The 12229-nt window shown below is 34.7% G+C and overlaps 1 protein-coding gene across 1 annotated transcript in view; it reads left to right on the top strand.

Annotated features, from left to right (window-relative positions):
- Nucleotides 1-12229, top strand: part of CD40LG (CD40 ligand) — a 62013-nt gene that overhangs the window by 30863 nt on the left and 18921 nt on the right. The window contains exons 3-4 of the mRNA XM_053714552.1: nucleotides 2912-3077; nucleotides 10600-10647. Coding sequence (XP_053570527.1) covers nucleotides 2912-3077; nucleotides 10600-10647 — 214 coding nt within the window. The remainder of the gene's footprint in view (nucleotides 1-2911; nucleotides 3078-10599; nucleotides 10648-12229) is intronic.

Genomic DNA, 12229 nt, shown 5'->3' on the forward strand with positions numbered 1-12229 from the left:
CTCACCAGCTAGCTCACAGCTAAGATAAAATCACAACTGAAAAGGTTAGTTACCGCATCTGGCCAAATGGGAAAAGCTCAGGCACGACGTCAAGGTCCTTTCCACTGCCTGAGTCCCTAACACAGCCACACCATGCGAGCTTACAAAGCCAAACAAACTGAGAACAAAGAAGGGGTGCACAGGTGTATGTAATCACCAAGAGAAATACAAAACACGGAAGGGAACTGCACTCCAAGACCGGACCAGGTACACATCCAGTGACTCAGCAACACCCCAGCCCTGGGTGCTAAATAGCACTCCAAAAAAGCTGTGATGTCACCAGAGCCACAGGCAGTTAACCCCAGTCTGGAATGGGTGCAAGAAAAAAGGGGGATTACAAACAAAAATTAATACAACACATAGAGACACCCAGCACTCACCAGCTAGCTCACAGCTAAGATAAAATCACAACTGGAAAGGTTAGTTACCGCATCTGGCCAAATGGGAAAAGCTCAGGCACCACGTCAAGGTCCTTTCCACTGCCTGAGTCCCTGAGTGAGCTGGTGATTGCTGGGTGTCTCTATGTGTTATATATATATATATATATATATATATATATATATATATATATATATATATATATAGGGCCAGATTACAAGTGGAGCGCTAATTAATGTTCCCACTCGTATTATGAGTTGAAGGTAAACTGTTTACTCTCACGCACTAACACGACAAGCGCAAAAGACGAAGATAGAATATTGCAAGCGCGTTCACGTATTTCCCATAGAAGTTAATGGAGAAAAAAAATGGGGGGGAAACCTAACACCCTGCTCATGCTCAAACCCGATCAAATACTCTTGTGCAATATAAAAATATGAATATTTCACATTCGAATGTTCTTCACATAAATAATTATTTCTATATATATCTGATGTTTTTTGGTGCAATACATATTTATACATATATATATATATATATATATATATATATATATATATATATATGATTATATATAGGTATAGATATATACAGATATATATATATATAGGAATATTTATTTAGAAATACATAGAACATATTTTGTTATGTGCAGAACTTTGGAATGTGAAATAATTACAGTAAATATACACTATAACACTTTATTAAATATGAATATTGCATAAATATGTTTTTATATACTGTGTATATATATGTGTGTCTAAATGTATGTACAACAAAAACACCCGCGATAAACCCCTTATTGTTTGCGGTCAAATGTTAGCACTCTACTCGTAGTCTGGCTAGGGTTGCCACCCGTCCCTTAAAATACAGAACACTTATAAGTTATACATGCTGCAGGGTGTGCAGGGAGGGATATGAATAGTGCTGTCCAGAAACAAAATACGTGTTCCTCTCTGCACACCCTGCAGCATGTGTAATTCATAAGTGTCCAGGAAAACATGGCTGAGGTGGTAACCCTAAGTCTGGCCCATAATGTTTACAATTCATAAGGAGGAACAGTGCCAATAACTGCAAAAACAAATAACAGGGCATACAGCAAAACAAATATGGGGCTTCCTCAGAACACCTTAGGCCTGCAACTATTTAATACCTAGGTTTTTAGCAGATACAATGCAATCACTAGCTATTCTTAAAATTTAGAAATAGAAGAAATGTTAGTTTGAGAAATGCAACAAATTAAAGCGAATGCTTTCAACTCTACAAAAACAGCACAATTATGTACGATCTGTATATAAGAAAAGGTAGTGAAGTTAACACAGGAAAACCACCAGGTTCCTATACTTCCAGTTTTCAGCACATATTGCAGTCTCAGATATAAAGTAGGCGTTGGAGCACTTTGTACACAAACTGTAGTTTTAAAAATAGCAGTCATGTACGTTTTATTCAATATTCATCAACAAAAGGTTGTCGCTTGTTTTAATGATTTGCAAAATTACTTCAGAACACTGGTGAGTTCTGTGAATGAGTGTGTGCCCTTCTCTAACCAATCCCTGTCTAGTATTTAGCTGCTTTAGGCAACATGCAGCATTTTGAAGAAAACAGATTAACCCCTTAAGGACATTAGGACGTTCTACGCCATCTTGAACACTCTGGGATTTAACAACATTATGGACTGTATGGAACGTTCTAACTTATATGTCTCTTTCCCCCCGTGTGTGATACTTACCATGCCGGATCTGATGCCGGATCTGATGCCGGATCTGATGCCGGGACTTGCCTGGCAACTCAGGCAATCCCCCAAGATCCAATCAGTGCTTCTGATTGCGGTGACAATCAGTCACTGATACAAACTGTTAGCCAATGATTGGAATCATTAGCTGTCTGCACTGCCTCTTTCCTCAGTGTGATCAGAGGTGAGAGAGGTAGAGAGATCACTGCTACAAAGTGTCCCATAACATTATATACATCTGAAATAAAAATAAAAACACTTTTATTATAAAAAAAACTCTTTAAGTGCTCATCATCATAGTGTTATTGCTGTGATCACTCTGATCAGTACAATAGTACTGCTCAGTACTTTTGAGGTGCAAATGTTTTTTCAGTTAAAATTTTGACCTTTTTTTAATGTTTAACAATTTTTATGCTTTTAACAATTTCCTGTAGTTTCTGATTAAAGTCCATTCAGACAGAGTGTTCTGTCTGATCAACCTTATCTGTTAATTTTCTATTTTTTACTGTTAGTGTCCTAAAAATACAAAAAAACAAACGTAACCCTTTCAGTGCTGTTTAGATCTGATTGCAGCTTTTTATACTGTAATCAGTACTGTTTTTAATTGTTGGGTGGTGTGTAGGCTTCATTTTGTTGGATGGAAGTGGGAAGTGGGGGTGGAAATAGGAATTAGTGGGTGGGTTGATGGAGTGTTATGTGGGAGTAAAAAATATTTAAAAAAAAATGCAAATTTTGCATCATGGCATGTTACTAATCTTGCAGAAGAGACTTGCGCCATTCTTGCACATGCTTGTGAGTGACACATTTGTTGTATCTGATAGTGACACTCTAACAGCATCTGATCTAGAGCGCCTAAGTCAGGATTCTAGCTTATTACCATCTAAAAAGGAGGCATTCAGAACGTCCAACAATCTCACTCAAAAACTGGGTAAACCCAAACTTAACCGCCCCTAAAATATCCCCATTTATGGCAACTCCTGGCATCACAACCAGCATTTGAGTTTGTGAGCCAATAAATTATTTAAACCTGTTTCTGACTGACAACTTGTTTGAGAATATGACTACTCTATCACATTTATATGTCAGCCACTATACGTAAATTCCAAGTTCACACCACATTAAGAAAATCACCTGGCATCCCACTGACAGAACAGAAATGAAAATGTTTTGGGCACTGACCTTAGTAATGGGTAAAAAACTAACTAGCATACATTCCTACTGACACAAGTACAGCCTCCTGGCCCCACTTTTTCCAGGGATTATAAAGGGGGATAGATATGTACAACTGCAGTGTTTTCTGCATTTTAATGATAATGCCTAGTGCCCACCTATAAATGACCCCTTGTATGACAGGCTATACAAGATACAGCCCCTGATAAAAACACCTGTCTGAAAGGTTTGCAGAAAATTACACCCCTTACCAGAGCATCTGTAAAGATAAATCCCTGGTGAAATATAAGGGAAGGTTGAGTGAATGCACTACAGGTTACAACTGGGCATTTCACATTTATGAAGGGAAAAATGAAGGGAAAAATACACATCTTGATCTACCCGGTTGCCCATATTCTATTGGCAGCAATGGCAAGATTGTGTGGAATCTCCTCCTACCCTTGCTGAACAAAGGCTACCATCTATGGGTCGACAACTGCTATAGCAGCATAGACAAAAATCCCAAAAGGTTTCCCACAAAATCTGACATACGGCAAAAACTGTAAAGGCACAACATCAACTTTTTGCCAAGATGAAGTGCTGGCCCTTCAGTACACTGACAAATAAGACGTGTACATGCGGTCCACAACACATGAGGAAAGTACAGTGCCAGTGTCTGTCAGGGGAAAGGATGCACAACCCACAGCAAATATATGGGGGGAGTAGAATAAGCTGATCACTGTATACAATCATATCTGGTTCACTGATACCAAAACCTGCTACAAAAAATTACCCATATACTTAACACAGACTCTGACTTCTGGATCCCCAGACCTTGCCCTGTCCCTGTTTATGTTAAAGGGACAGTCTAGTAAAAACGTAAACTTTCATGGTTCAGATAGGGCATGCCATATTAAAAAATTTTTACAATTTACTTTTATCATCAAATTTTCTTTGTTATCTTGGTATTCTTTGTTGATAGCTAAACCTAGGTAGGCTCATATGCTAATTTCGAAGTCCTTGAGGGTCGCCTCTTAACTCAGTGCATTTTGAGAGTTTTTCACAGCTAGACAGCACTAGTTCATGTGTCATAAATATAACATCATACTCACTCCCGTGGAGTTATTTATTTGTCAGCACTGATTGTCTCTGCAAAACTGGGGAATGGGTAATAATGGGATTATCTATCTTTTTGAACAATAAAAAAATCTAGAGTAGACTGTCCCTTAAAGACCAGTCACTTTAAGGTCATGATAAAGTGGCTACACAAAACAACTAAAAAAAACATTTAGAATATAATGGGTTATCTACTTTTGAAAATGGTGTGTAATCTTGTGGGAAATTTTCTTTCCTAGGCTTCTATACTGTCTCAAAAGCAACATAGGCCCTAAAAATCAATGTGTCAAACTTCCATGTATGAATACTGAAATGGGCAGGCCCCTACTTGGCCCTGTAAAAAATAAATAAAATAAAACTTGTACATGGGGGGGGGGGGGGGTATTGTTGTACTCGTGGTACATTGCTAAAAACAAATATGGATGTTTTGTAGCAGTAAAACATATAAGGATGATGATATAAACAGTGAAAGTGCAATGTCTGTGTGAAACCCCTCCAAAAACCATGACCACTAAATGTGGCCAAGTTTTGTGACTAAGTAGCTACAAAAAAGACCGGGCATACCCATTTTGGAATACCCTGGGCTGTCTACTTTTGCAAACGGGATGCCATCATGGGTTAATTTTTATTCCTGGGCTGCCATGTTGTCGTAAATGTGGCAAAGGCCCAAGAAATCAATGTGTCAAATTTCCATGTATAAAGACTGAAATGGACAGGCCCCATATTAGACCCTGTAACTGAACACAAATATGAGTGTTTTATAGCAGTAAAACATATAAGGATGATGATATAAACAGTGAAAGTCAATTTGTCAAACTTTCATGTAAATGAGCAGGCCCTTTTGGGCTTGTAACAAACCGAAATCCCAGAAAACCTGTACATGGGGGTATTGTTGTACTCGTGGGGTATTCCAGAATAAAAATATGGGTATTTTATTGCAGAATTACTGTATTCACAATAAAAAAAGTGTGTGTGCGTTTCAATGTCCATTTAACTATTCAGATTGTACATTGCATTGCAACAATAAGTAGTTTCCCTTAAATATATAATTAAGTGCACTGGCAATGGGAACACTCTGAATTTCAAATGAGCAGTAGATTTTATTCTGACAAATTTCAAAACGTATTTTAATTTTTATGTCTCTTGTATCATGTGACAACCATCAGCAAATCACAGATTAGGACTTTTGCACATTCTCAGTAATAGCTTTTTGTCTCTAAACGTGTTCATATAAAAAAAGTGCACAATTTCATAATGGAAGTAATTTTCCCTTTTTGTTTTAATTAAATGCTCTATATGAATCATGAAAGTTTAATTTTGACTTTAGTGTTTCTTTAATCATATTCTTCAGCTATCCATTTATGTATACATAAACACTAATTGATTTTTGCATAAATTATGTCTCCTAACTGTGCCTGAATCTCTACTTTTGGGTCACATGTCCAGTTAAATAGAAAAAGTACAGCAACAAGACATAAATGAATTGGAAATGGCAGCTTATTTAGGGATAGATTACGAGTGGCATGCGAAAAGGGGTTTACCGTGGCTCTTTGTGCGTGTTGGAAGTATTGCGCGTATTACAGGTTGAAAGTAAACACGTTCACTTGAGCGCAATTTAATTAAACAAACATCGGATAACGTGACTTCAGAGTTCTGGTTAACTGTTACGGTCGAATAATTAGTTGCACAGAACACATCAAAATTACATTTAAAAATACAGTTACACTAATAATAACACTATCAATAACAATTATTATGATTAAAAATTTTTTTTACGTAAAAAGTTATAAAGGCTCAAAGATATGAGGTCTCAGGTGTTAGGGAAAAAAGTGCTGCAAAGGGCTTTAAAATAGCAATACATACATATTTATGTCTAAATATGTATATGTATGTGTATATATATATATATATATATATATATATATATACAGTATATATATATATATATATATAGTATATATATATATAAATATATACAGGTGGCCCTCGTTTTACAACGGTTCAATTTACACCGTTTCAGAATAACAACCTTTTTTTTGTGACTGCTATTGAGAAGCAGTGCATTTATTAAAATAGCCAGTAGGTGGAGCTGTCCGCTTGTGTTGCAGCAAAGCCAAGCAAGCTAAAATTAAATCAGTTTAACCAGACCTGAGCTATCGAGCAGATTTCAAAGGGACAAGATCTTCCTGTCTATAAATCAGTCCAGATTGGAATGCATATAAAGGACTGTTTGCAGAAAAATGCAAGTGAAGTCTGTGTTGTGTGATTATTTTATTAGGTTTATAATACAGTTTAGCAAATGTTTTTGTTCATTTAACTTACTTTAATTATATATTCTGTGTTGTGTGATTATTTTATTAGGTTTATAATGCTGTTTATCATTTAAAGTCTTCATTTCAAAGCTTTAAAAATAATGTATTAGGTGTTACTTATGACAATTTTGAGAGGGGCCTGGAACCTAACTCCCTCACTTCCCATTGACTTACATTATAAACTGGGTTTCAATTTACAACGGTTTCGATTTACAACCATTCCTTCTGGAACCTAACCCCGGCGTAAACTGAGGGCTACCTGTATATATATTGTTATATGTGTGTGTATATATATATATATATATATATATATATTGTTATATGTGTGTATATATATATTGTTATATGTGTGTGTGTATATATATATATATATATATATATATTGTATATGTGTTTATACTGTATATATATATATATATATATATATATATATATTGTTATATGTGTGTGTGTGTGTATGTATATATATATATATATATATGTGTGTGTGTATTTATATGTGAATATATGTATACATATATAGATAAATATATAGAAATGCCTTGGAGCCCATTGAAAAAAATCATATTTAATAAAGTGTTTAACTATGTATTTTTTGTAAATATTTCACATAGGGGAATATGTTCTCTTTAATTTTTAATAAATATTCCTATATATATCTGCATTCTTCATATATTTATAGCTATATATATATATAGGTATAGATATATATTTTACCAATAAAACATCAGATATTTATAGAAATATGTATTTAAGAATTTATAGAACATATTCTGCTATGTTAAGAACATTGGAATGTTAAATATTCATATTTCCTGTCGGGTTAGCACACTTGAGAAAATGTGATTGGGTTTGCGCACGATTAAGGGTGTTGTTTCCCCCCCTCTACTTTTTAAGCTCCATTGAAGTCTATGGGGGGGGGGGGATACGTGAACAACTGTGCTCGCGATATTCCAAGTTTGCCTTTTTGCGCTTGTTGGGTTAGCACTCATGCAAACCATTTTACTTTTAAATTGTAATACATGGACATAAAATCTACGTCTAGCAAGGTCAATGCGCGAGCAGAAGCGCAAGTATTGCTCCACTCGTAATCTAGCCTTTTAATGGTTATAAGTCTTTTAAACACCCCTGGTTCACACCCTACATGGCATATGGTCAATTTATAGAATTTATTTGTAGCTTTTTTTCTCTCTATTTAGCACAGGTTTAGCTATCAGAAGGGAGCCCTTAACATGTTTTGCATAGGGGCCCTAAGACTTGTCAGTCCACCCTGTTAATGACTCATATTTCTTACATGATTGAGGCTTTCTAAAATTGCACAAGTGTTTAGCGTCTTCACAATGAGATAAATTGATGGGATAGTTTAATGGGACAGATTTTGTTTAAGTTTTTGGAGGTACAGTTGTGAATAAAGCAATCTTTAAAGTAGATGGATTTATGTAAAATAATTATTGTTATAAATTTGAGGAACAATGAGTTTTGAATACCTCACTGAATCTCATCAATTATGTTTTTGTATTATAGGTTAAAAAGGTTGACTTACAGAGACAAAAACATTCAATGCTGAGAGGTAAGGTTTTTATAAATTATTTGCTAAATAATCTGTGGTGAAAGTGGTTGTTCATGTAAATGGTAGTAAAATGTAATATTTGTAACCACAATATTTCAGACTTTCTTCTCTTTTGATTAAATTTACATAACAAGCAAAAAAAAAAAAAAAATAGATGTGCATTTTCTAAATGTCCCCCAATTGCCCCCAAAATGTAGCGTTTGATTCCTTTAAAAAAAAAAAAAAAACATATAAAAAAAAAAACAACTGAACTAAGTAGTTTTTGGGGGCTCAAGTTGTCGGCTGAGGGGTGTTAGGAAAAAACGGCACTGAAAAGTGCCTTTATATTGTTTGTATGTGAACTGTGTGTTCCCAGTAAATATACTGTATATGTATATGCTTATATACAAATATATTTATGTATTAATAAGTGTATATACACATATTAACACATAAATATATATGTATGTAAGCATATACATATATATTTACATTTGCTGCCCATCGCTGCGTGACTTACCCCCTTTGCGGAGCTAGTTCTCATGCCGTGTCTCATGGCATGAGAACAAGGCTCCCATTGAAACGAGCACTCCCATTGTTTCCATGCAATGGGAACGAATTTTTTAAAAAAAATGAACTAAGCAGTTTTTGGGGCTAAAGTTGTCGGCTGTGGGGTGTTAGAAAAAAAAAATGGCACTGAAAAGTGCTTTTATATTGTGGTCTATGTGAACTGTGTGTTCCCAGTAAATACATGTATATGTGTGTTTACTGAAAGTGATATTTTGCGCTCCATTTGTAATCTGGCCCTTAGTATTTAATCTCCCTTTAAGTAAAAATATGTTAAAACTGATACTGACACTGCACCAAACATGCACATTGGCTGACAGGGATAACTCCTAGAGATTTATTGGTGGTCGAGGACACACCTCCATAGGCATGAACAAAAACAATAATAGATTTTAAAAATACCCTATTTTAGAGGTAAGAATGGCTTAATTTAGGTTGCAAATTCAGCATGACAAGAGGGGGTGTTTGCCCTTATGTTGTTCTTTTGGTGTGGCTATTCAGGGGTATATATATATATATATATATATATATATATATATACGTATATATACACAGGTAGCTCTTGTTATGTAACGGTTCAGTTTGTGCTGTTTCACAGTGGTCACATGATCACTATTGAGGAAGGTATTCTACTGGCACTGAGTAGTTTACCATTTGTTTGCTTTCTTAAAGGGCCAGTACAATAAACTGTAAAAAATAAAACATAAATGAGCAGTAACATATACAAATATTTTTTATTGCTGGCCTTTTTGAAATTGAAACTAACAGGAAGTTTATGTCTGTGTGCTTTTTAAAAAAAAATGTTTAAAAATGCCCTTTTAATATGTAGCAAAGAAAAAAAATGCCTAGTGGCTGATAAATAGAACTCCCCAATGCCTTATTGACAGGGATAGGCAAGGTGTCCGTACAACCTTAGTATTTCTTTTGTTTCTGATTAAATAATAGGAATAAAAAAAATATGTAGTGTGAATAAAGTTAGTGGCTTGTCAAGAGACTGCTAGCGATATTGGGTGATAAGTTATGAGCAAGTGTATATATACACATAATAACACATACATATACAGTATATGTAAATAGTCATATACATATATATTTACTATTAACACACAGTTCCCATAGACTGCCATTTAAAGGCATTTTTCAGTTCCTTTTCTTTCTAACACCCCACTCCGACCAACTTCAGACCCCAAAATCTGCATAGTGCAGTTGTTTTCTATTTTAAAAAATGCTACTTTTTAAAAAAAAAAAAAAAAATATATATAATACCCTCTATTTTGCGGGCATTTGGAGCACTTTTACAAAAATTAACCAGAGATCATGGTAGCAATAACCAGACACTTATAATGGCTGGTTAATTATCACGTGCCCGTAAACTGGCAAATTTGCATATTTTTGGTTCCAGTCCTGCCCTGGCGTAAACTGAGGGCTGCAGCTGCCTATATATATATATAAAAAAGCTCTTGCACTGATCAAGCAGTCATTATGTAGACTGTTGCAGGTTCAAGACTCACACTTTAATTTCATTGGGGCAGAGGAAAACCCCAATATTCTGAGGTAAATTGCAGGAAACGTGGACAAATTAGAAAATGAAGATACACTGCAAAGTTTATAGCATTTTTTTGTTCCTTATATTCTGTATTGGTATGTTTCTAAACACAAACTGAAACTAGGCTGTTTACAGCTGTGTTATAAATGGATCTGCAGCATTTAATATTAACAGTTTAAAAGATAATAAAGTATATGCATTTTTGTTGCAGGGGGAAGTATACCATCTACGGATGTACCTCATGTAGGTGAAAAAGATGGAAAACCAGAACAAGGTAAAAAAACAAATAAGACAAAATGGATAGTTTTATCATTTAAACTACAAAAACCTTTATTTGGTATATACAATACTAATTATAAAACTTAATAAAAGCAGGTGATTTTACTAAGTTTTACTGATTATTAAAATAAATTTACATTTATTGCTCACAATATACTGAAACATATTTATGTTTAATCACAATTTACTTAGGCAACAGTCTTGTTTTTTTCCCTAAGGGTCATGTTTGTGTTGTAGAATACACTTGTGCAAAACAGATTGGGTATTATATACGTTTTACCTCTGTGATTACCTTGTATCTAAGCTTCTGCACACTTTCCCCTTACTTCAGTTCTTTTGACAGACTTGCATTTTAGCCAATCAGTGCTGACTCATAAATAATTCCACGGGAGTGAGCACAGTGTTATTGATATGGCACACCCTAACTAGAGATGTCTAGCTGTGAAAAACTATCAAAATTATAAAAGTAAATTGGAAAGTTGTTTAAAATTGCATGCCGTATCTCAAGCATGACAGTTTAATTTTGACTAAACTGTCCCTTTAACATAAATCACATAAGTGAATTCCCCTTAATGAGGTACACAGTTCCCAAGGTCAGATTTGCCTTTAAAACACTAATACTGATAATACTGATGAGGCATCTTACAGAATCTTGCCAGACCAAAGTTTTAGAGAATAGATAGAGTCTATTGTACTGGATGGTAATGTAATGAAATAGAACTACAAAGTAGTGTCTGGTTGTGTTATGTTTAAAAGGTATAATTATATATATTATCAAAGTGTTTAAAACTCACATCTCACAACAGACTGTTAAATACTTTAATGAATACAAACTGACTTAGAGTTTCAGAGGTTTATTGACCAGGGATAAAGTATAAATGAATGTTTAATGTTTAGGATTATACCCCACCCCTTCCCCCTTTCTTGTATAACACATAAACCAGCAATTTGTCTTGCCCTCCTTGGATACTAATACCACATGGATTATTTATGCCAGCAACACACACAGACCAGTTATTAAACTTCTCAATTTTTTTTGCCCCATTGTGCAAGTAACGTATTTAACATTTTAACCACTGTGTGCAAGTAGGAACTGTGAGTTTATTATTTTGAACTGGTATTATCTTCTTAGTGCCTCTTCATTCAGTTAAGCTGACATGCCACTGAAACTTTTATCCTTTACAAAGAATGTAGTGCCAGAAAGAAGTGACAGCACGCATGTGCAATAATGCAGCGCATGAGCAGTGCCAATTCTTTCTGCTGCTATATATGCTATATTCTATACCTGCCCTATATCAAAAGGGTCAAAGTAAAGACAACCTTTACAAATGTAGGCAATGCTAATAAATGGATAGTTAATACTTTTATAATGTAATATAAATTTCTTAAAGGAACATTAACATCAAAATTCAACTTTTATTGTTCAGATAGAGCACACAAATATTAAACAACTTTTTAATTCACTTCCATTATCTAATTGTATGCAATTTTTATATGCCCACTTACTGAGGCTCAAGCTCCTTCTGAGCATAAGGATTAATTACAGACTATAAGTATATGCA

This window comes from Bombina bombina, chromosome 1 (genome assembly GCF_027579735.1).
Source record: "Bombina bombina isolate aBomBom1 chromosome 1, aBomBom1.pri, whole genome shotgun sequence".
In the NCBI taxonomy this organism is placed as follows: Eukaryota; Metazoa; Chordata; class Amphibia; order Anura; family Bombinatoridae; genus Bombina; species Bombina bombina.